The sequence below is a fragment of the Pholcus phalangioides genome, unplaced genomic scaffold (genome assembly GCF_987345545.1).
Source record: "Pholcus phalangioides strain wild (caught in Gottingen) unplaced genomic scaffold, Ppha-v1.0 ptg000017l_1, whole genome shotgun sequence".
Classification (NCBI taxonomy): domain Eukaryota; kingdom Metazoa; phylum Arthropoda; class Arachnida; order Araneae; family Pholcidae; genus Pholcus; species Pholcus phalangioides.
In genome coordinates this window covers 36944798-36971765 of record NW_028301610.1, presented here as the reverse complement: position 1 = coordinate 36971765, position 26968 = coordinate 36944798, and the positions used below count along the sequence as shown (strand labels likewise).

The window sequence follows — 26968 nt, the reverse complement described above, 5'->3', positions numbered from 1 at the left end:
TCTGTGGCCCCCCTGAAGTATCCCAGTACCACTAGGGGGGCCATATGACCCCCGGTTGAGAACCACTGGTCTAGAGTGGTCATCTGGCAAGTGAGAGGACGTGGGTTTGACTCCCCACAAGGGCAGTTGAATTTTCTCATTCCTAAATAAATCAGCTACCTGTCAAAAAACTTCATAAATCTACATGCTCCAAAGTTGTCAAAATCAGATAATTTAAATTATCTATTTATGTAAATCCTGCACGAAATAGAAACATTTATGTCAACATTGGCATACGCAAAGGGGAGTTTTGGAGTTCTAACCACCCCCTCCCCGAGCCAAGATTATAGTGTTATTTTGCAGGAAAAACAAAAAAAAAAAAACCCAGAAGGAAAAAAATCTGAACCCCCCTTCGAGAAAATTCTGCGTACACCTATGTATGCCAATATACTGCTTTGATGTTCCACACAACTGCCAAAATCATAAACAATGTTTCCTCACATTTTTATTTCATGTGGGTGAATCTGTTTCTTCTATGCAAGGAATAGAAATATGCCATATTCACTTATGGTGTGTTTTTTTTATCAGCACACCTGCGCAGCTTGGATAGATAAGGATCATAAAAGATAATATTTACAGCATTTACTATGGTGATTTTAAATTTTTTCAGGCATCAAATTAATAAATTAGGTCTGATTTTTATAAATAAGAACTACAGTGGAACCCTATTCAAGTAGTTTATGGGCGGTATTCACTGACATGGTTTAAACTATAGTCACAATTTTTTGATGAGAGATCAACATGGATTGGTTAAATTGTGGTTTTTAATCAATCTATGTTGATCTCTTTTCCAAAAATTGTGACTACAGTTTAAACCATGTTGGTGAATACGGCCCTATATGATGAGGTTTAAGATGCCACATCAAAACATCTTGTATATGTGAAAGTTGTACAGCTGAAACATAGATTTGAATTACAGTGGACATCACAATCCCAGATAAAAATTCCATGTTTTTTACTTCACTTTTGAATCCTGTTTGAAAATAATCTGAATATCTAAAATAGTTACAAAAAGAAAAAAAATCATGAAAGTGAATTTCATAAAAAAAACCACATAAATATGATAACTCAATTATCCTTTACTTGAATCTAAGGATTCCAATGACATTCTTTTAAAAATTCTGTGAAAATAAATGTAAATTTTTAAATTTTATGAAGATTATTTGCAAGAGCTAACATATTTACACATTTTTCTTCAAAGTTGACTTTTGGTATTTAATTTTTTCATAAATGATTTTTTTTTATTGATTCAAAATTTTTATCAAATTTTTTTCGTAAAGTCTATTTTGAGGGGGACTTTGTGTGTGCATGTGTTTGCAAGAACAGGGAATTTGACACAGACAGCTAGCAAAGAATTGTAGCTAAAGGTAATTCTACTGGAAACAAAAGAGATGATTTATACTGTACATGCTTTTTATTTGTAAACCTGTACCCTCTAAAAAGTCTGAATGGGTTTACAATTCTTCAGGAATCTGAAAACAAAGCACTAACTTTGAAGTAAAAAAAACTCAACAGAAACATCTAGTATGGTTGCATTTTAAAAAATTAAAACTAATTTGGACTCGTAGCATTTGAAGAATTCTAAAAAAAAATTACAGTAAATTTTAATGCTCACTCAAGTGGTCATCAGCCTGCTTGGTACTCATAGAATTTCTTTATCCAAAAGTTTTGTTTTTATGGTGGCAATATACATAAAAGATGATTGATTTGCAGTGTGAATATATATACAGTAAAACTTCGATAAGTTGTCACCTCATGTTATCGAAAAATTATGACGGCTTAAGCGGAGTGCAGTCAGTTTCAATGTGCAATCTTGTGAAAATCGTATTAATTTAAGTAATATGACATTTATTGAAGTATGAATCAAAATAACAATATTAATAAAATTTATAAATTGTAAAAGAAAAAATGATAGCCAATTTTTTTACCTTTTTTGATCTATTACTTAACTTATTGGGGTAAAATGTACTGTACACTTTGATTTATATATATACCAGTAATTTTTAATTTAGACTAACAGAGAAACTGTTAGAATAAGTAGCTTTTCTACATAATAGAACTCTCTATTGCGCATTAATTTTACATATACATCAAATTTAATTTTAGTGTTTCAATTCTTCATCAGTAGTTAACTATACAACTACAAGGTAATCTCGAACACTTTTGACTTGAGGTGGGGGGCCCTGGGCAGGGAAAAGTAAACAGAAGACCTCAACTTGGGGAAGAATGTCTAATTTTTTTCAACAGATATTTTGTTTAAATTTGAAGTCCTAAATTAGTAGAGCCAATGCAGAAATGAGATCTAGCTCGAATAGACCCTAACGTTTCAAAAACCTTAGTTGGCAAATGAACTTCTCCAGCGTAACTTTTGTTACTTAAACTAATCCATTTGGGTATATAGGATTTTATGGTGAGTTTTAAGCATATGGCAATGATTTTAACAAGCTATTTTTTTCAATGGGAGCCATAAAAATAGTGTTTTTTTTTTCTGACTTTCTCAAACGTTTTCATAGTGACGAGTAAACGAGGGTTTAATAACATTGTTGTCTATAAAAGTTGGAAGAGCCTAAAGAAAAATGACGACTTAACTGGAGTGATGACTTATCAGGGTGACGATTTAACGAGGTTTTACTGTATATACCAATGGAAAAAAAAAATTTGATTGATGGAAATGATATTGTTTCTGAAATTTAGGATTCAAGTAGAAATAAGAAAATGCGTAAGAGAAGCTGTGTGATTGTATAAATAAAATATTTTAACATCAAAATATATTAAGATGAATGGAGACCAAGGTTTGACGAATCAAAAATATTTAGGAGAGCTATGTCTATATACAGAGCTTGACAAATCACAAAATAATCTAGGCACCAGAAAAAAAATTTTCAAAGAAAAATGGGTTTACAATAATATTTCTTCAAACGTTTCTAGAACATATAGCGCCCCCTTCCATGTTGATAGATACACTGATATCCCAAAAATTTTATGTTGTTCTGACACTAATTTAGTAATCACATATAGAAAATTTTAGGCGTCACTCCTGATTATTTAGTCGCCATGACCAACTGGAGCTTAAGATTTGTCCACACACACACACAGCCCTGCTATATATATATATATATATTTTCCAGAAAAGGAAGGTTAAACATAATTTTTCCAGGACTTGGCTACCTCTTTCCATGTTGGTAGACAAGACATCAATTCCAAAAAGTCATCCTCAGACTTGAATCTAGTAGAAACACATTATTGAAACAATGCACTAACACAAGTAAAAACTTTTAGATGCCATCATTTTTTTGTCACAATCAGGAGCGAATACAGAGGAGGAAATGGGACGATCGCCCCTCACAAGAGAAGAATAATATGGAAGATAATTGGTCTATCCTGTAAAATATAGGGCCATTTAACTAACCCATGGCAATTACCTCTCCAAACACACTCCTAGATCCGTAGCTGATAGCTGATTGTCATGCCCTGATTGAAACCGATCCCATATGTTGTATATTATAATAGAGTTCATATAAATGAATCATATAAACACAATTCTACTGTTGTGGCATCACTCCAGCATGATAGTTTACAATAAATTGTAGGATGAAATTTGAGCATTTAAATGCCACCCATGACAATTTTTAACAATTTAAAAAAAAAACCCTGCATGGGTTATGAAATTAATGTGCCCCTCATAAAAAAACACAAGTTTCTGCATAATATTACAAAATCAAATATTTTTTACATATAAATAAACAGCATATAGCTATTACAAATTTTGATATTCTAAATGTTTTCATGCATGCAAAAATAGTCCATGGCAAAAATAAATGACTAGTTTTTAGCAGCTGCTGAAATTTTCAATGAAGAAACATTAAAACCATCATCAGCAAATGAAGCAACCGATTTCAAGAGTGCATGTTTTTTAGCTGCACAATAAGATGATTCTAGTTCGTATAATGTACAGATGTTAAACATGATACTATCGTGAAGATATGCTTTGGGATTAACATGTATAGCATTCTCCAATAGTGAAAGAGATTCTTTAAGTTTCCCCATGTATAAAAGACATACTGATAAATTATTAGTTAACAAAGGGTCCATGGGTCGAAAAGCCAAAGCTTCTTTGTACAAATCATGAGCTTTATCGATCTCTCCAAGCGCAACAGCTAATAATGCTCTATTGATTATTTCTTTGTACTTCAAATTTAAGTCACCATCTTTTTCAGAGCTGGAGAAAGCAGAGTTGAAACATTCTTGGGCTGATTTCACATCTCCTAACTGTAAGTATATTCGACCCAGTGCTGAATACAATTCAACCACATGGATTTTATCTTTCTCTAATAAACTCTGAGCGACATTGATAGCCATAACATAATCTCTTTGGGAAAAAAAACAGTTCAGTATTGAATACAAAACTCTACATTCTCTTTGATTCCAAAGTTTTAACGATTCATCACGTCGGTTTTCAGATACACTTTCTTTACTGCCATTTTCAGTTTGCCCATTCATGACGTTCTTTTTCATTTTTGAGATCACATGATGTATCGCATATAGTTTGTTTAATGTTATGCCATAATTTCCATTGTATTGTGGTATTTCAGCAAAGAGAAGTCTTAAAGAAAAAGGTACCATACATCCTTTCTTACCACTAAATTTATCACCATAAAATTCATAGTAGAGATCTGGGTTGTCTAAATTACCGAAGGTATCAATTTCAGCTTCAGCTAAAGAAAATTTTCTTAGCTTAACTAACAAGGCAATACGGACAAACCAAATTTGAAATGAATCAGGACTTGGCGGAACAATGCATGTATTTCCAACTGAAAGCGATTTCAAAAGCGCAGTTGTAAGATTGAATGCTGCATGGTAAGATCCACACTCAACAATTTTTTTTAAACTTTCTACATCAGAAGAAACATTAGTCATAGCAATAGCTTCTCTCTGGGATCCAAACTGACTTATTTCATCGAGCATCGACTTGACAGGGTCAGCAACTTTTTCCAATACAATAATTGTAGGTTTCGTAATCATCTCTTTCTCAACAGGATTAGGTTCAGCTAATGGACTTATAACAGAATCTAAAACTCGTTTAGTCCTTTCACAAGGGATCCAAGCACTAATAATTTCCTGAGTATCTGATTCGAATAGCACTGAACTACAAGAATTGTCATTTTTATGTAAATCAGTTGCAACATCGATGTTGACTGTTCCAACAACTTTAGTTTCAGACGCGATCTGTTCGAAAAATGCAACACCAGCAGTGTCCTTGCCGAATCTATCCTCTGCGAAGAGATGAAGAATTGAAGACTGTTTGGTAGAAGAGTTTCCATTATCATTCTCTTGTTCCAGATCATTTTTGGACTCAATGTGATCAAATTTAGAACCTTTGCTATCAATTAAAACAGATTCATTAGATTTACCATCCAGAGATTGAACAACTGGAATGTCACTGGGAGAAATACCTTCTCCATCAGTCCTATCTCCACTCACCACCTCGATGATGTCTTTCGCGTCCGACATGATGTATACACCACTTGATAATTAAATGATTTCGACGTCCGCCAAATTTTCAAAAGCATTGAACATACTTCATGTGAACATTACAAATACGTATACTTAATCGCATTAACTATACAGTTTGTCTAAGAAGGCGGTACAGAGTAAATAAATATCATTTGATACACTATTTATTATACAGGGTATATGTGATTGAGGCTCTGATTTTTCACTATTTCAAGTGTCAAGATCAAGTACGCACTATTTAATTGACCATATTTTATCGAGAAAAATACAGAAAACGGTAATCTAAATCCGGATTAATACAGCCAACATGGGGTGACCATATGTTCCATATTTCCCGAATAGTCCCAGTTTTTCTCTGTTTTTCCAACTGTCCCGATTTTTTAAACGGAGTTAACTTGGATTCGCTACTTCCGTTGATACATTTTCTATTATTTCTACTATTCTGTTGCCTTTTCTTGTATATTCCCTGAATTCTTCCTTAAATATTCCCCAAACTATTATGGGGAGCCGCAGAGGAACCATGAACTAAGCAAGGGAGCCACGGGTGATAAAAGTTTGGGAACCACTTCCCTACAATATTTAAATGAAGGTAAAGTTAATAGAGAGCTAATAAGGACCTTCCTCGTGCCAAAAGAAAAAGCAGAACTAAAACTCAATTTCTGGACGACATGAAAAATAAAGTTGAATCGATTTTTGAGAAGCAAAATATTCTGAATTCTCGAATCACCACAAATGAAATTATTTTGAAAATCTTTTCAAACTTGGGGGGCTCCGAAACGGCTATTTGAGGTGTATTTGAAAAATTTGTGGAATAATTGGCACATTCGTCGAAATTTGGCGACTCTTTGGCGATAATTGGCAATGTCCCATATTTTACCGTATTAGCGAACCAAAATTTCCTATATTTTTCTCGACGAAATATAGTCATCCTAAGATAATATATCCTAAGACGATACTTCCGAGATGGAAGTATCGATATGTGTGCCTATTAATGCTTTGAAGTGGTCTTTTATGAATGCATAAATCTACTAAACACTTCATCGGGAGTGGTTCATCGGGAGCCACCGATGAACCACGAGTAGAGCAAGGTAGCTGCGAGTGAGAAAAGTTTGAGTGATACTGTTTTATGGTACTAGTCTCTATGGTAAGTAAGATTTATGATGATTTACGATGATTTTCAGGAGTTGGTTACTCAATGACACCAATTGTAGAAAATATGGTTTTTTATTCAACAAAAGTGCAAATGTTTCACCATTAACACATTTGATAAAACACCTGGTTAAATCGTTGAATAGTATTTAATCAATACTTCAATTATTACTGCCAATAATTCAACAGTAATGCTTTTGCCGTTGATCAAAGCACCGAGCAGAAAGCCCTCATCTTCTCCGTCACTGCTTCCTTTTCAGCGAGAAATTTTAGTTCACACAAAAATATATTATTGAACAATAGTAATACGATATGATTATTTGAAATGAGCTTCAGAATAATCCGAACGTTTCTTGCAGTTTTCTTACTCGATTGATCTGACGTAAATTTGATTTTTTTAGCATTTGCTCCTTTCTCAAGTTTGTTTTGTTCTCAAACAGACATTTTTTGAAGACAGTGGGTTCTCAAATTTTTGTCACCTTCGCCTAAAATTCATGGTTCACCTGCGGCTGCCCAGAATAATTTAGTACAGTTTGGTTCGAGCTTTTTCAGGAACGGTCCAAAAAACACAAAGGAAAAGTTTTGGTGGGCCGGGCATATTCGAACATTGATTCATATAATTGGAATTTTATGCTTAGAAATGAAGTAGCGGAACGCGTTGTGTAGACTTTGAAAACTCCCGCGGTTTTATTCCAAACTAGCTTACCCGTCGCGCGTTGCTGCGATCTCAGAAGAAAGGAAATTCAAGGAAATGAAGGAAAGGGAAAAAAAGTATGCCAGAGAGAGAGAGAGAAACCTTCGCGGAGTATACTCAACAACTTTCCAAAGTTTCATGGCGATCGGATGAATGGTGTAGTAATGCATAAAGAACAAACAGACATACATTTGTTTTTATATATATAGATGAGAGACAATGGTTTGTTCTTTACAACTGTGAAAAAACAAATAATTATATTTCAATAACTTTAATGCATATTTTTTATATGTATTCCATTATTTAGCATATGTAAAGTTTTTAAGTCAATTTAAAATACATTAGTACCCGTGGGGGCAGTGATGAATTTTCTTCCTTGTAATCTTCATCTCCACAAATAACCAGTCTTTCAATGAATCTTGTATTAACAAGTGGAGAGGACATTTCTGTATGCATGTGGCCATCTGGTGGCCTATGTTATTCACAAGCTATTAGTTGACTGCTGCCGCCGTCCATGTACGGAGCCTTTCCATACACGCTCCAAGGTCCAATATATGCCGTCCATATACGCTCCAAGGTTAAAGTAGTCTATCTGCTTCCATAGCTTAGACGGTAGAGCACTCGCCGGCAAGCGAAAGACCGTTGGGACAGTGATGAATTTTCTTTCTTGTGTGTAATCTTCATCTCCACAAATAACCAGTTTTTCAATGAATCTTGTACGTTATATAGACTTATAGATAAGTCAATGAATAGAAGAATTCAGTATGTACTTGTGGGGGGGGGGTATCATTTACAATGTGTTCAAAGGTTTCTGTGAAACGGGGGTTTATCTACTACAGAAGTACACACCTCTCTGACATTTTCTTTTTTTCTCTCTCAATAGTCAATACACGGCTAGTCACATACAAATACGGCTGTACAAAACCTTTCGCAATTTAAAAGAATTCCCATTATCCGGATTATTTTTGGAATCCGAAATTTTCTTTCAGTACTGTACATAAAACGTCGTTTTATATACAGTGTTGAGTAATATTAATTAATTGCATCTCAATATTCCTCATTCTCATATTATTTTGCTGAAATTAATGTTACTGTAAATATAAAAGGTAAATTTTTTATATTATTTTTTTACTTCATAAGGCAAATTTTTGGTCTTTCGGAGCATATTCATTTTTTATAGAGCATTTTTTATCAGTTTTTAGGTTATGAAAATCGTAGCCCTAGTTATAAGCATACTTGCCAACTACTACGGAATTTAGATTTCCACCACAAAATATGAAACTACAGTGAATCGCGAAAAATTACGGAAATATGGTTTTTTTAGAATCTTCTTTTGTTCAAGGATTTCTTTGAATTCCATTACCCTGTCGTGTACAAAATGACGTCATGCAAAGACTGCACTTCCAAAGAATAAATATCAAATTAATAACAAATCAACAATTGACCTAAAAAGGTGTAGTTTACACTAAGATAACTTATCGTGCAGGTGGGTAACTAGGCTGGGGCAAACGGAGCCCTCTCTCAACTTCCTCCGTGAGAGAGAGCACATTACTATATGTTATTATATTTTGTATAACAAGCTGCAACATCTCTCCCTATATTTATTACCTCATCATAATATTATAAATTATAATGCAATTGTAATTTCTATAATTTGATCATTTTTGTCGCACCACGGTCATTTCCTGCACACGAGGGCTAATTTTTTAGACCAGGGCCTACAATTTATTGAAGATTCCGAACTGCAGGCTTGTTTTTATACTCATCGAGAGGTTGGTGCGCTAACCCCTCGATGGGGGACTCCCTGCGGTAGCAATTTTTTCTGCGGTCATGTCGCCGTTTCTGTTGTACCCCTGTGTCAGGAAGGTTTTCTGACAAGGGGTATCGAACTCGCGACACCTCTAAACATCATCTGATACGTTAGGCGAGTATCTTATCGACCTGGGCTACCGCGCCCTATATATAGTTATTTCATGTCATTTATAATAGTAATAAATTATTTTTACATGTTTGTGTGCTCATAGAATCATACAAAGGTGGTTGGAGGTGGTAACCCCCTAAGACATTGCTTCAGTGCACCTTTGGTGTATAAGCAACATCACTAAAGCGATCCTGAAAATTCACAATTGTATTCCCTAGTACGCAACAGTAAAACTTTAGCCGAGAGCCCTGTATAATTATTATTGTATTGTATTGAACAGTAAAACTTATCGACCTGGGCTACCGCGCCCAATTTCTATAATGATACAGTAATACCCCAACTTACGTTACCACGAGTTGCGTGATTTTCTATGAAAAGTTGCATGTTTCTGACATTCAAACATAATCACGGGATTAATGCTGCGATAGTAGAATATATTAAGTAAAACTCAAATAAGAGTTGTTTTATTCAATCAGAACACCATATGTAATGAAACTACATCGATTTCTGAAAGGCTACAATATATAAAGATGAAAAATTTGCAGTGATTTAGAAATTAAATCACAAGGGTTTTATGATATCAACCATTTTTGTGGAAAAGGTCATAATTTTCAACACACACGGTAAAACGGGTGGGGGTGGAGGCAGGGCCGTCTTAAGAGCATCATGGGCCCCCGGGCCAAGTGATTTTCCTGAGGCCCTACCAGGCAAATTCTCCAAAATTTGAACTAATTCTCATTTTTGTGAGGCCCTCTTCTCCTGAGGCCCCCGGGCCGTGCCCGGGTGGGCCCCATGCGTTAAGACGGCACTGGGTGGAGGGCAGGGCCGTCATTTCAACTTTTTCCAGGGGGCATATCTCGGTTTAAATATTTCATAGTTGTTTGCGGTTATTAATGTGAACGCCATATTTTTTCATACTATAATTTATTGGTTTATTTTTAGTTGATTTACTATCGAAAAATGCATTGATAAATTGGAGAAGGTTTTTACTAAAATTTACAAGGATTTTCTATCACATTTTCAGAAATTTGAAGTCGTTATCGTCCTTTAATTGCTTGAATATTTAAGTGTGCTTTCAATGCATAAATTTGTTGGTTTAAAAAATAAAATCGTTTTCATAACATTGTGTGTGAAAATAGCGCGATTGCACATTTGAAATGCCTCGCGGGACATCAGTCGAAATGTCTACCTTGTTTGCACCACTGTTCCGCGATCAGATACGAAAATGGAGATATCGTAGAGTTACGCAAATTATCGTAGAGACTGAAGCAACGTGATTGGCTGTGTGGGAAAAAATGCGAAAGAAATCGTGTTATCGCGGAATATATATATATAAATAGAGAGAGAGAGAGAGCCAAACGTATCAATAATCTTTAATACGCTTTGATATGAACTCCTTCAGTATTGGAATGCCTTTCACATCCTTGGTAACTACAACGGTTAGAAGTTTTTGCCATCGCAAAAATGAACGTAATTCAAAAAATTAAATAAAAAATAAACTTCAAAAGGGAAAAACACGTTCAGAGAAGTTAAAGAAAAAAAATAATGGCCCTGAAAAGGACCTTTTATTAAAATAATTAAACTAAATGATGAAATTAAACGGGAGAAAAAAAGTACCACGAGTCGCTAATACAAGGAAAAGGAGGTGGAATGTCCTTCAAATTCAAATCCCCAACGGCAGTTTCGGAAGTTCTGCCCTCTGCCGACGGTGTCGCATGCCCTTGAAAGGATTGACCTTTCATCTCCGAGGAGAGGACCGGTTCCTTCATAGGAGAGAAGACGCTTGTCTTTAATACGCTTTGGAGAGAGCCCTCCTGCGAGGGGTGTGGGTCATAATGGGTCATATTCCCGACAGACGAAATCCCGACAGGTCACAATCCCGACAAGTCAAAATCCCGACAAGGTCAAATTTAAAAATTCAATTTCGCCGTATAAGCCGCACTTCGCGATTTCTGCCGGGATTTGAAATTCTCGCGGCGAGGGGCGCTGGGGCGCCGATGAGAATGATAAATTGCGATCAAATAAATTTTTCAAATTTTAATTTCGCCGTATAAGCCGCACTTCGTGATTTCTGTCGGGATTTGAATTTCTCGCGGCGAGGGGCGGCGATGAGAATGATAAATTGCGATCAAATAAATTTTTCAAATTTTAATTTTTTCGTATAAGCCGCACTTCGTGATTTCTGTCGGGATTTGAATTTCTCACGGCGAGGGGCGTTGGGGCGGCGATGAGAATGATAAATTGCGATCAAATAAATTTTCAAATTTTAATTTCGCCGTATAAGCCGCACTTCGTGATTTCTGTCGGGATTTGAATTTCTCGCGGCGAGGGGCGGCGATGAGAATGATAAATTGCGATCAAATAAATTTTTCAAATTTTAATTTTTTCGTATAAGCCGCACTTCGTGATTTCTGTCGGGATTTGAATTTCTCACGGCGAGGGGCGTTGGGGCGGCGATGAGAATGATAAATTGCGATCAAATAAATTTTCAAATTTTAATTTCGCCGTATAAGCCGCACTTCGTGATTTCTGTCGGGATTTGAATTTCTCGCGGCGAGGGGCGGCGATGAGAATGATAAATTGCGATCAAATAAATTTTCAAATTTTAATTTCGCCGTATAAACCGCACTTCGCGATTTCTGCCGGGATTTGAATTTCTCGCGGCGAGGGGCGTGGGGGCGCCGATGAGAATGATGAATTGCGATCAAATAAAATTTTCAAATTTTAATTTTGCCGTATAAGCCGCACTTCGCGATTTCTGTCGGGATTTGACTTTCTCGCGATGAAGGGCGTTGGGGCGACGATGAGAATGATGAATTGCGATCAAATAAAATTTTCAAATTTTAATTTCGCCGTATAAGCCGCACTTCGCGATTTCTGTCGGGATTTCCGTTTGTCGCTGCAAGTGGTTTGTGGCGCATACCATGATCAATGGAGATCAATAATTTGGAAATTCATTTACTTTTCCAACTTGGCGAAAAGCAAAGGATTCAGGGTTGCCTTTTTCTGGCATTTATCGCTTTTTCTATCCTCCACAAATACTGCTATTCCTTATTATTTTCTTTGAGAATTTTTCGAAATTCTTTCTCGCTCAAGTTTCAAATAGACTTAAAATGTCAAATGATATTGCACAAAGTTAGACGGTATCATGAAGATCTTAATTTAAAATTTTCAAGGTTTTCGAAAGCAATGTAATAGTAGATAAATATTTTTATTCATATGTATAAAATTACATGTCTTGACAGCTTAATTCACTGATTCATCGCCGAGCCGCAACCACTGAAGGTCAGGCCCGTATCTAGAAATTCCATTCGGAGGGGGGGGGGGGGACAAGGTGGTCAAATAATATATTTGGCCATGTTTTACCTTATTTCAATCATTTTCTCTCATTTCGAAGGGACCGGATCCCCAATTCCCCCCTTCTCACTACGAAGCTATAAACATAAAATTCTGTCAGTAGTTTTATTTTATACTGTTGAGACTCCCAAAAAAATTTCTTAAAATTCTACCTCTAAGTTGGTCTTAAGGCTTTGAAGAGAGTATGCAAATTGTGTGGTAGTGTAGTTGCATACAGGGTGTCCTTTAAGAGTTAGTACGGCCATTGTCTCCTCAACCATCCGTGGTAGAGATGATTTCAGTTTGAAAAAATGCTCAAAAGGCGTTCAAAAATTACCCTGTACCAGTTTTGAGAGTGAAAACACAGTGTGTAACAAAATAAAAAAATATAAATTTTTAAAACTTCTAATTATAAAGTGACTGCACCGTATCTCCTGAGACCAACAAAAAAAAATCTAAGTTGACAAGTACAATGTTCGCCGAGATATTTGAATTCAAAATTCGAAGGAAAGATGGAAAGGACAGCATAAATTTGGGGAAGGAGCGTTGTAGATTAGTTTTTGCTGTCTTTTCATAACTTTTCTCCAGTTTTTGAATTCAAATATCTTAGCGAATATTGCACTGAGAAACATGCAATTTTTCTGTTGGCATCAGGAGAGACAATGCAACAACTTTCTAATTGGAAGTTAAAGGACGGGAAATCAAAGAAAAATTTAGATTTTTTTGTTTTGAGCCACACACACTGTATTTTCCGAGGATGGTATCACTTTCCGCTATCCATACGAAGGTTTCAACGGTTTGCTGATGCGAGATGAACTTAGGAAAGAAAAATTCAACTGTGCTCTTGCTAGGAATCGAACCCACGTTCTCGAGCTTTCTGGGTGAGCACACTAGACTACAAAGGCAAAGAATATCAATGTTTCCTTGGAACTTGTATGCGATGAACGGTCGGACCTAACTCAGGGCTCTGGTGCCAGATACACTGCCACCAGTCCATGTACGGTCCCGTTTAGCGCACGCAAGCTCTAACGAAAGATTGAGATATTCGTTGCCAATGCAGTCTAAGACGCTCACACGGCAAGTGAGAGAACGTGGAATCGATTCCCCGCAAAAACAGTTTTGAATGTTCTTCCTTCCCTAAATTCATCTTCGCATTGGCTAACCGTTGAAAAAAACACTATTTCCACTCTCAAAACTGGTAAAGGGTAATCTTTGAAAGTATTTTGAGCATTTTTTAAATTGAAACTATACCTCTCCGACGGACGATTGATAAGAAAAGGCAGCACTAGCACGTACAGGACACCCTGTATAGCTAGATAGGGGCCTCAGAAAAATTTGTTTCACCTGCGGGGATGATGCTGTTGAGATAGCTCTGGGCTTACTTTATGGAAATAGAGCACAAAATCTCTCAATCCAAAAACTGTGCATTAACGCAAGTTCTTGTTCGAAATTAACTTTGTCTCTCTGCTTTGTATACAGCACCTCTCGCACACTCCACTGCATAATACACTTGAAATTAAAATTTGAAAATTTATTTGATCGCAATTTATCATTCTCATCGGCGCCCCCACGCCCCTCGCAGAGAGAAATTTAAATCCCGGCAGAAATCGCGAAGTGCGGCTTATACGGCGAAATTAAAATTTGAAAAATTTATTTGATCGCAATTTATCATTCTCATCGGCGCCCCCACGCCCCTCACCGCGAAAAATTCAAATCCCGACAGAAATCGAAAAGTGCAGCTTATACGGCAAAATTAAAATTTGAAAATTTATTTGATCGCAATTTATCATTCTCATCGTCACCCCAACGCCCCTTGCCGCAAGAAATTCAAATCCCGACAGAAATTGCGAAGTGCGGCTTATACGGCGAAATTAAAATTTGAAAAATTTATTTGATCGCAATTTATCATTCTCATCGGCGCCCCCACGCCCCTCACAGCGAAAAATTCAAATCCCGACAGAAATCGAAAAGTGCAGCCTATACGGCGAAATTAAAATTTGAAAATTTAGTTGATCGCAATTTATCATTCTCATCGGCACCCCCACGCCCCTCGCCGCGAGAAATTTAAATCCCGGCAGAAATCGCGAAGTGCGGCTTATACGGCAAAATTAAAATTTGAAAATTTAGTTGATCGCAATTTATCATTCTCATCGGCACCCCCACGCCCCTCGCCGCGAGAAATTCAAATCCCGACAGAAATGTGTGGTGGTCGAGTGGTTATAGTGACGGACTCGCGATGCGAGGATCCGGGTTCGAACCCCACAGTGGTGGTCGGCGGAAGTTGGTTTTCTGTGGTTCCCAACTTCAAGGCGCAAATGCGAGCCGATCTCCCCGTTAAAAAGTCTCGCCACAGAGAGCAACAGTCCTACAACGATAAATCATTCAATCATAACACTTCACTCATAGTTTGAAAAACTTGTGGCAGATGGCAGCACTACACATAACAAGCATTACAGAGAAACAACAAAAACTTCACGTCAGGTTTCACTACACGTACACGCACATTCCTGCATGTACCGATTCGTTGGGGGGTTCCGCGGAGAGGGGGGGTTGTGGGCGGGGTGCATGCATGTGGGGTGTAGTAGTAGGTAGGGCCTCCAAAAAATGGCTCGGGGATCAATGGTGTTCTTAAGTCAGCCACCTCGTTGGGCAATTTGCCTGTTGTGGCGTTGTATTTGTATTTGTATTTGTATTAAATCGAAAAGTGCAGCTTATACGGCGAAATTAAAATTTGAAAATTTAGTTGATCGCAATTTATCATTCTCATCGGCACCCCCACGCCCCTCGCCGCGAGAAATTCAAATCCCGACAGAAATTGCGAAGTGCGGCTTATACGGCGAAATTAAAATTTGAAAAATTTATTTGATCGCAATTTATCATTCTCATCGGCGCCCCCACGCCCCTCACCGCGAAAAATTCAAATCCCGACAGAAATCGAAAAGTGCAGCTTATACGGCGAAATTAAAATTTGAAAATTTAGTTGATCGCAATTTATCATTCTCATCGGCGCCCCCACGCCCCTCACCGCGAAAAATTCAAATCCCGACAGAAATCGAAAAGTGCAGCTTATACGGCGAAATTAAAATTTGAAAATTTAGTTGATCGCAATTTATCATTCTCATCGGCACCCCCACGCCCCTCGCCGCGAGAAATTCAAATCCCGACAGAAATTGCGAAGTGCGGCTTATACGGCGAAATTAAAATTTGAAAAATTTATTTGATCGCAATTTATCATTCTCATCGGCGCCCCCACGCCCCTCACCGCGAAAAATTCAAATCCCGACAGAAATCGAAAAGTGCAGCTTATACGGCGAAATTAAAATTTGAAAATTTAGTTGATCGCAATTTATCATTCTCATCGGCGCCCCCACGCCCCTCGCCGCGAGAAATTTAAATCCCGGCAGAAATCGCGAAGTGCGGCTTATACGGCAAAATTAAAATTTGAAAAATTTATTTGATCGCAATTTATCATTCTCATCGGCGCCCCCACGCCCCTCACCGCGAAAAATTCAAATCCCGACAGAAATCGAAAAGTGCAGCTTATACGGCGAAATTAAAATTTGAAAATTTAGTTGATCGCAATTTATCATTCTCATCGGCACCCCCACGCCCCTCGCCGCGAGAAATTCAAATCCCGACAGAAATTGCGAAGTGCGGCTTATACGGCGAAATTAAAATTTGAAAAATTTATTTGATCGCAATTTATCATTCTCATCGGCGCCCCCACGCCCCTCACCGCGAAAAATTCAAATCCCGACAGAAATCGAAAAGTGCAGCTTATACGGCGAAATTAAAATTTGAAAATTTAGTTGATCGCAATTTATCATTCTCATCGGCGCCCCCACGCCCCTCACCGCGAAAAATTCAAATCCCGACAGAAATCGAAAAGTGCAGCTTATACGGCGAAATTAAAATTTGAAAATTTAGTTGATCGCAATTTATCATTCTCATCGGCACCCCCACGCCCCTCGCCGCGAGAAATTCAAATCCCGACAGAAATTGCGAAGTGCGGCTTATACGGCGAAATTAAAATTTGAAAAATTTATTTGATCGCAATTTATCATTCTCATCGGCGCCCCCACGCCCCTCACCGCGAAAAATTCAAATCCCGACAGAAATCGAAAAGTGCAGCTTATACGGCGAAATTAAAATTTGAAAATTTAGTTGATCGCAATTTATCATTCTCATCGGCGCCCCCACGCCCCTCGCCGCGAGAAATTTAAATCCCGGCAGAAATCGCGAAGTGCGGCTTATACGGCAAAATTAAAATTTGAAAAATTTATTTGATCGCAATTTATCATTCTCATCGGCGCCCCCACGCCCCTCACCGCGAAAAATTCAAATCCCGACAGAAATCGAAAAGTGCAGCTTATACGGCGAAATTAAAATTTGAAAATTTAGTTGATCGCAATTTATCATTCTCATCGGCACCCCCACGCCCCTCGCCGCGAGAAATTCAAATCCCGACAGAAATTGCGAAGTGCGGCTTATACGGCGAAATTAAAATTTGAAAAATTTATTTGATCGCAATTTATCATTCTCATCGGCGCCCCCACGCCCCTCACCGCGAAAAATTCAAATCCCGACAGAAATCGAAAAGTGCAGCTTATACGGCGAAATTAAAATTTGAAAATTTAGTTGATCGCAATTTATCATTCTCATCGGCGCCCCCACGCCCCTCGCCGCGAGAAATTTAAATCCCGGCAGAAATCGCGAAGTGCGGCTTATACGGCAAAATTAAAATTTGAAAATTTAGTTGATCGCAATTTATCATTCTCATCGGCACCCCCACGCCCCTCGCCGCGAGAAATTCAAATCCCGACAGAAATTGCGAAGTGCGGCTTATACGGCGAAATTAAAATTTGAAAAATTTATTTGATCGCAATTTATCATTCTCATCGGCGCCCCCACGCCCCTCACCGCGAAAAATTCAAATCCCGACAGAAATTGCGAAGTGCGGCTTATACGGCGAAATTAAAATTTGAAAAATTTATTTGATCGCAATTTATCATTCTCATCGGCGCCCCCACGCCCCTCACCGCGAAAAATTCAAATCCCGACAGAAATCGAAAAGTGCAGCTTATACGGCGAAATTAAAATTTGAAAATTTTGTTGATCGCAATTTATCATTCTCATCGGCGCCCCCACGCCCCTCACCGCGAAAAATTCAAATCCCGACAGAAATTGCGAAGTGCGGCTTATACGGCGAAATTAAAATTTGAAAAATTTATTTGATCGCAATTTATCATTCTCATCGGCGCCCCCACGCCCCTCACCGCGAAAAATTCAAATCCCGACAGAAATCGGAAAGTGCAGCTTATACGGCGAAATTAAAATTTGAAAATTTAGTTGATCGCAATTTATCATTCTCATCGGCGCCCCCACGCCCCTCGCCGCGAAAAATTCAAATCCCGACAGAAATTGCGAAGTGCGGCTTATACGGCGAAATTAAAATTTGAAAAATTTATTTGATCGCAATTTATCATTCTCATCGGCGCCCCCACGCCCCTCACCGCGAAAAATTCAAATCCCGACAGAAATCGAAAAGTGCAGCTTATACGGCGAAATTAAAATTTGAAAATTTAGTTGATCGCAATTTATCATTCTCATCGGCGCCCCCACGCCCCTCGCCGCGAGAAATTTAAATCCCGGCAGAAATCGCGAAGTGCGGCTTATACGGCAAAATTAAAATTTGAAAATTTAGTTGATCGCAATTTATCATTCTCATCGGCACCCCCACGCCCCTCGCCGCGAGAAATTCAAATCCCGACAGAAATTGCGAAGTGCGGCTTATACGGCGAAATTAAAATTTGAAAAATTTATTTGATCGCAATTTATCATTCTCATCGGCGCCCCCACGCCCCTCACCGCGAAAAATTCAAATCCCGACAGAAATCGAAAAGTGCAGCTTATACGGCGAAATTAAAATTTGAAAATTTATTTGATTGCAATTTATCATTCTCATCGGCGCCCCCACGCCCCTCGCAGAGAGAAATTTAATCCCGGCAGAAATCGCGAAGTGCGGCTTATACGGCAAAATTAAAATTTGAAAATTTATTTGATCGCAGTTTATCATTCTCATCGTCACCCCAACTCCCCTTGCCGCAAGAAATTCAAATCCCGACAGAAATTGCGAAGTGCGGCTTATACGGCGAAATTAAAATTTGAAAAATTTATTTGATCGCAATTTATCATTCTCATCGGCGCCCCCACGCCTCTCACCGCGAAAAATTCAAATCCCGACAGAAATCGAAAAGTGCAGCTTATACGGCGAAATTAAAATTTGAAAATTTAGTTGATCGCAATTTATCATTCTCATCGGCGCCCCCACGCCCCTCACCGCGAAAAATTCAAATCCCGACAGAAATCGAAAAGTGCAGCTTATACGGCGAAATTAAAATTTGAAAATTTATTTGATCGCAATTTATCATTCTCATCGGCGCCCCCACGCCCCTCGCAGAGAGAAATTTAATCCCGGCAGAAATCGCGAAGTGCGACTTATACGGCAAAATTAAAATTTGAAAATTTATTTGATCGCAATTTATCATTCTCATCGTCACCCCAACTCCCCTTGCCGCAAGAAATTCAAATCCCGACAGAAATTGCGAAGTGCGGCTTATACGGCGAAATTAAAATTTGAAAAATTTATTTGATCGCAATTTATCATTCTCATCGGCGCCCCCACGCCCCTCACCGCGAAAAATTCAAATCCCGACAGAAATCGAAAAGTGCAGCTTATACGGCGAAATTAAAATTTGAAAATTTTGTTGATCGCAATTTATCATTCTCATCGGCGCCCCCACGCCCCTCACCGCGAAAAATTCAAATCCCGACAGAAATTGCGAAGTGCGGCTTATACGGCGAAATTAAAATTTGAAAAATTTATTTGATCGCAATTTATCATTCTCATCGGCGCCCCCACGCCCCTCACCGCGAAAAATTCAAATCCCGACAGAAATTGCGAAGTGCGGCTTATACGGCGAAATTAAAATTTGAAAAATTTATTTGATCGCAATTTATCATTCTCATCGGCGCCCCCACGCCCCTCACCGCGAAAAATTCAAATCCCGACAGAAATCGAAAAGTGCAGCTTATACGGCGAAATTAAAATTTGAAAATTTAGTTGATCGCAATTTATCATTCTCATCGGCGCCCCCACGCCCCTCGCCGCGAGAAATTTAAATCCCGGCAGAAATCGCGAAGTGCGGCTTATACGGCAAAATTAAAATTTGAAAATTTAGTTGATCGCAATTTATCATTCTCATCGGCACCCCCACGCCCCTCGCCGCGAGAAATTCAAATCCCGACAGAAATTGCGAAGTGCGGCTTATACGGCGAAATTAAAATTTGAAAAATTTATTTGATCGCAATTTATCATTCTCATCGGCGCCCCCACGCCCCTCACCGCGAAAAATTCAAATCCCGACAGAAATCGAAAAGTGCAGCTTATACGGCGAAATTAAAATTTGAAAATTTATTTGATTGCAATTTATCATTCTCATCGGCGCCCCCACGCCCCTCGCAGAGAGAAATTTAATCCCGGCAGAAATCGCGAAGTGCGGCTTATACGGCAAAATTAAAATTTGAAAATTTATTTGATCGCAATTTATCATTCTCATCGTCACCCCAACTCCCCTTGCCGCAAGAAATTCAAATCCCGACAGAAATTGCGAAGTGCGGCTTATACGGCGAAATTAAAATTTGAAAAATTTATTTGATCGCAATTTATCATTCTCATCGGCGCCCCCACGCCTCTCACCGCGAAAAATTCAAATCCCGACAGAAATCGAAAAGTGCAGCTTATACGGCGAAATTAAAATTTGAAAATTTAGTTGATCGCAATTTATCATTCTCATCGGCGCCCCCACGCCCCTCACCGCGAAAAATTCAAATCCCGACAGAAATCGAAAAGTGCAGCTTATACGGCGAAATTAAAATTTGAAAATTTATTTGATCGCAATTTATCATTCTCATCGGCGCCCCCACGCCCCTCGCAGAGAGAAATTTAATCCCGGCAGAAATCGCGAAGTGCGACTTATACGGCAAAATTAAAATTTGAAAATTTATTTGATCGCAATTTATCATTCTCATCGTCACCCCAACTCCCCTTGCCGCAAGAAATTCAAATCCCGACAGAAATTGCGAAGTGCGGCTTATACGGCGAAATTAAAATTTGAAAAATTTATTTGATCGCAATTTATCATTCTCATCGGCGCCCCACGCCTCTCACCGCGAAAAATTCAAATCCCGACAGAAATCGAAAAGTGCAGCTTATACGGCGAAATTAAAATTTGAAAAATTTAGTTGATCGCAATTTATCATTCTCATCGGCACCCCCACGCCCCTCGCCGCGAGAAATTCAAATCCCGACAGAAATTGCGAAGTGCGGCTTATACGGCGAAATTAAAATTTGAAAAATTTATTTGATCGCAATTTATCATTCTCATCGGCGCCCCCACGCCTCTCACCGCGAAAAATTCAAATCCCGACAGAAATCGAAAAGTGCAGCTTATACGGCGAAATTAAAATTTGAAAATTTAGTTGATCGCAATTTATCATTCTCATCGGCACCCCCACGCCCCTCGCCGCGAGAAATTCAAATCCCGACAGAAATTGCGAAGTGCGGCTTATACGGCGAAATTAAAATTTTAAAAATTTATTTGATCGCAATTTATCATTCTCATCGGCGCCCCCACGCCCCTCACCGCGAAAAATTCAAATCCCGACAGAAATCGAAAAGTGCAGCTTATACGGCGAAATTAAAATTTGAAAATTTAGTTGATCGCAATTTATCATTCTCATCGGCGCCCCCACGCCCCTCGCCGCGTGAAATTCAAATCCCGACAGAAATCGCGAAGTGCGGCTTATACGGCGAAATTAAAATTTGAAAATTTATTTGATAGCAATTTATCATTCTCATCGTCACCCCAACGCCCTTCATCGCGAGAAATTCAAATCCCGACAGAAATCGCGAAGTGCGGCTTATACAGCGAAATTGAATTTTTAAATTCGGCAGTGTCGGGATTTCGACTTGTCGGGATTGTGAACGGAACCCTTAAACATCTATTCGAACCTTGGTCTTCAGGTTCGCAGTCCGATACACTATCACCTATAGGCCTATACCACTTTAGCTGACGGCGGAGGTCCTAAAACTGTTTATACAAATACAACGCCACAACAGGCAAAATGCCCAACGAGGTGGCTGAGAAAAAAATGCCCATAAAAATATGGATGTCATATATTTCAAAAATATAGCAACCCAATTAATAATGCAATTAACAAAAATTGTGAACAATATATACACATGATAAAATATTATACAATGCCCATAAAGAATACTTATGGTTGTCTTATTCTAAGTATGGATAGCTTCTCGATTTACCCCAACATGTTTATCGTATTTCTTTTTAAACGTGCCAGTTGTGATACAATTTACTACCTCCGGGGGTACGCCATTCCATTTATTAACAACCCTATTAGAGAAAAATTCCCTGCGACACCATAGCCTTGCATTGTCCCTCACCAATCGATACTGGTGTCCCCTTGTAAAAGCAGTCGATTGGCGGTGTACTAAAAGTTCATGGTCCATCCTATCCATCCCATTGAAAATTTTTAACACTTCGATCATATCTCCTCGACACCTGCGTTTATCACCAAAAGCATATACTTTTAGTGAAAATTTTTTTTTTCGAAATTGATTACCACCTTCATCACTCGCTACTATTAAGCACGGAATTTTAATCCTTCCCTTACGCGAATTAAAATGAACAATTTTGTTCGGCATACAGTGTTAATCTTTCAGAATACATTCCAGTAATTACATAACGAAGCCACCTTATGACGGAAAGCACAACAGATCGCTGAATCGTGTAATCGAGGAATAGCGGTGCATGTGCGAAAATAGCTTCCAGGGGAGGCAAAGAACATGTACTCAATGTATGTATATACGGGGTGATTATAAAAAAACTATCCCGACATATGGGCCCCTAACTATCATACCATTCACAGAAACTGAATGAAATTTTGGCATAAGGTATTTTGAGGTATGCGCTCAAGAATGATATGGAAAACAACAGTGTCACTCTAACAGTTACGGTTACAGTGAGAAAATTTCGAAAATATCAAACGGCAACACCAAGTTTTTTGTATTGGAATGTGATCTCCATACTGAAAAACACTAAATAGCGTTGGAATGGCACCTGTAGCACGAAAATCCCCGGAGCTAGGCAAGGAAAAAGTAAAAAGGACTTTGCCGTGCATCAGAGCATTAATGTTCGTTTCATTCGTCACACCGTTTCTTCGGCTGAGATCCCAGCCTGATTAGTCCTCCACAAGGTCATGTGGAAAATTTGTGACACACAATAAAATGCTTTATTTTATCCTGCTTCTCTGTCCTTATTGGTTGTCCTCACTTTTAGCCTATCTACCGCCGGTGATTTTCATGCTACAGTTGCCGTTCGAACGCTATTTAGGGTTTTTCACAATGGAGATCACATTCCAATACAAAAAACTTGGTGTTGCCATTTGATATTTTCGAAATTTTCTCACTGTAACCGTAACTGTTAGAGTGACACTGTTGTTTTCCATATCATTCTAAATGACGGGCCTGGTAGAGGGTTGAAAAGAAAATATGGTTTTTTTTCCACAACGTAATGCAAAAACATTTTGTTTGCTAATTGATCATCATAGTGCACCGCCCCTCCCCCCCACCCAGAGCAAAATTCTAATTACGGACGTGGGGGGGAAGATGAAACAAGTAAAGTGTGACGGACCAGAGGTGCGCCAAAAGGCATTTTGTCGGGCTGGCCGAGTTTTTGGCTGCAGCCCTGGCTGAATTAACTACATTTATTGAATTCTTAAATGATCAACTTGAGAATTCTAAAAATCTAACTCTCAAGAATCATTTAAGAAATATTACAATAAATATTATTACAATTATTCAAGAAATCCTAATTTTAGAGAAAGAAATCTTGATATTAATGAAATTTCTAAAGAATGTTAATTTTAAAAGTTTAAAAATTTGAACTTCTCAGAACTATATTACTGTATTTAACAAGTGCAATAAATTATATTACGATGTTTCCGAAGTTCTTTGGGAATATTATAAAAAAGTACCCGTAACACAAGAAACGAGTTTTCTCAAACACTCAGTTATAACCACACCCACACAGAGAAATTTCGCTATTCAAGATAACTATAGTACATAGAGAACAGTATCCTTTATTCACGTCTGCTTACTATATTATTTGCCAGTGAAGAGCTTCCTACCAGGGCCGTGTTAAGAGTATCATGGGCCCCCGGGCCAAGTGGTTTTTCGGAGGCCCTAACTGGTAAATCCTAGAAAATTTCAACCGGATCTCATTTTTGTGAGGCCCCTCTTCTCTTGGGGCCCTCGGGCCATGTCCGGGTGGGCCCATGCGTTTAGAAGGCACAGCTTCCTACAGTGAGATCATCATTACTGAATGCAGAGGGAGGAGCTCGTCAAACAGCATGGGTGACAAGTATCAGACAAAGCAGCTAGGGGAAGGCACTGGTCTGACCAGGACGTGTTGACGCGTCCTTGCCCGTTTTCGAGAAAGTTTTTTAGACGCGTCAACATGTTTTTGCCCGTTTTCAAAAAATTTTTTTGACGCATCAACCGTCGTGCAGCGAGGGAAATTCATTTTTCCTAATATGCAAATTAGCCTAGATGGCACTTAGAGCGCTTTAACTTGTATAAGAAGGTGTAGTTCCTTCTTGCTTCGCTGCATTTTGTGATTTGGTTGTGAGCGTGAGTGCTGTTGGGGCGCTTGGAGTTCCTCATCCCTAGAAGCGATCTGCCAAGTCATTGCTGAGGTCTCTGAAAGCACATGGATCTAACTTCTCTTTTCTGAGGACCACCTCCACCAGAAGTTGCCTATGCTGAGTTGTCAGATAGACTCATCATTTCGATCTGCTACGTTGGACTAATCTTACGTTCTTGAACGCCCTTGCTTCGTTTTCATCAGTTGGACAAATCGTACCATCGGGAGCCTACGTATCCATCGCTGCCGACTGTGCCTTACGATATCGTTGTTGTCGCCGATTGCTCATCACCGCCGACCGGACCTTACGGACTCGCCGTCACCAATCGTTCATCGCAGCCGACTGGACCCTACGGACTCGTAGCCGCCGAATAGACCAAGGGCCGTCTTAAGAGCATCATGGGGCCCCCTGTACAAGTGATTTTTCTGAGGTCCTACCCAGTGCCGTCTTAACGCATGGGCCCACCCGAACACGGCCCGGGGCCTCAAAAAAAATGAGAAGTAGTTGAATTTTTCGAGAATTTTCCAGGTAGGGCCTCAGAAAAATCACTTGGCCCGGGGACCCGTGATGCCCTTAAAATAACCCTGGCCCTACCTGACAAATTTTTGAAAATTTCAACCGGTTCTAATTTCTCTGAGGCTCCCGGGCCGCACCCGGTTGGGCCCATGCGTTAAGCCGGCACTGACTGGATCCTACGGGCTCGTTGCCGCCGACTGAACCCTGCAATCTCATCGTCGCTGATCGCACGCGAGCGCTATGATCTCATTTTTCTCATTGTCACTGACCAGACCCTACAGACTCGTTGCCAACTACTCATCGCCACCGAGTGGACCCTACGGACTCGTCGCCGATCGCTCATCTTCGCCGACCGAACCCTGTGGATTCGTCACCACTTGTCAAAAGGATTGATTGCTTGTGGACTTGCCTCGACCCCTTCGAATTCCCCGACTCGTGAAAAGGTTATCAAATTTTTGTTCAGAATTCTTTGATTGTTAGGAAACGTAATAAATTGTTTGTTCCTTGTCAATGTGTGTCTTTATCTGGTCACTTGCAGCAACGTATACAAAAACTCTTAATGCAATGTTAAGCCGTAATGCTAAAGCGTTGCATTATATGTTTGCAGCCGCACACGCACATTCACGATGTGTAGCCACAGGCTCGCATCAGTGGTGATGGTAGATACACGTCAAGACCAACAATTTTCCCAGTAGAGTCCCAAGAACCCACTTATTCGGAGAGATACGTCATGGCTCCCAAAAGAGTGGAGCGACACGGTTCCAGCCAGAGTTCCGGTGACGTTTCTTAGCAATTTTTGCTTTTTCACACTATAAATTCACTACAGAGAGGCCTGTGAAGTCTGATCTGGGGGCAGGGACATTTTGAGTGCATCATGGACTCCCCCCCCCCGGGCAAAGAGATTTTTCTGAGAACCCCCGTGTCCAGAAATGCGTTACAAATTTACATCGATCTCGAAAATCTTAAATAGATCTCACTATATCCAGGCCGTGCTTGGTGGGGACATGCGTTAAGACGGCCCTGTCTGGAGGTCCGCTAAAACATGTACTGATCCAGAGAGAACAATTGCCCCCCCCCCCAAAGAAACATTAATACAATGGGAAATGGTGGGTTTTGTTCTGTAAAATATGAGACGCATGTCTCCCGCACGCCCTTTGTTCCCATTAATTCACCCTCCCCTCCTCTAGATTTGCACATGCATTAAAGACCCTAGGTTAGGGGCCCTGCTGCAGGATTTGGGGGGATACGTGCATCACCCTACTTCAGAAGTCATCGAAATATGGCACCCTTGCTCAAACCATGAGAAGTGACAGAAATTTCTTTCCAGTCACTAGCACAATTAAAGATGGAAAAATGTTGTCCCTTTTTTATTCTTTAAAGGCGCATTTTCATGTGCTTACTCAATTTGTGACTTTTTTTTTTTTTTTTGCCGTTCCTTTTTTTCTCTTTTCATATCTTTCCTCCTATCCACACATAACCCAGTTCTGACCGCAGTACCAAAAAGCCTTCGCGCAAAATTTAACAGATTATAAACGCCCGGGGGGTGTCTTACCTTACATGTTCTGCTCGCTAAAGGCGCATATACATTATCGGGTACACAAACTTCCTTTGTGTTCATTGAAAAAACCGACTCCTGGCGGTTTGAACGGCTCAAAAACAATTAATTCGTCGTTCACAACATACATTTGAACAACCATTTCCAAATGCTTACATTACATCATCCGCTAGCTAATGTATATGCGCCTTTAGAGACACAACGTGAATCCCTTTGATGTGCCGATCGTCGGCGGGTCGCCTCAAGTATGACGTTCGTCTAATGCGCGTTGCTTAGCTCGCGATGAAATACAGGGTTGGCAAAAAGTCCATAGAAACTTTAAAAATTCATAAAAACCGAAATAAAAAACGGTTTTCAGGGTTAACATCGCTAGGTCACGGGGATTTTTTAAGACAGGAAAAAAGCAGCCGATAGATGCACTGACGTACACAAGTCAAAGGAAAGATAAGCAAATTAACGA

General features: G+C 39.3%; 1 protein-coding gene across 1 annotated transcript; it reads right to left on the bottom strand.

Annotated features, from left to right (window-relative positions):
- Nucleotides 1-1132: 1132 nt before the first annotated feature.
- LOC149072971 (trafficking protein particle complex subunit 12) lies at nt 1133-5713 on the bottom strand. The gene has a single exon (XM_089246493.1). The coding sequence runs from the start codon at nt 5548-5550 to the stop codon at nt 3862-3864; it is 1689 nt and encodes a 562-aa protein (XP_089102619.1). The 5' UTR covers nt 5551-5713; the 3' UTR covers nt 1133-3861.
- Between the last annotated feature and the right edge of the window lie 21255 nt (nt 5714-26968).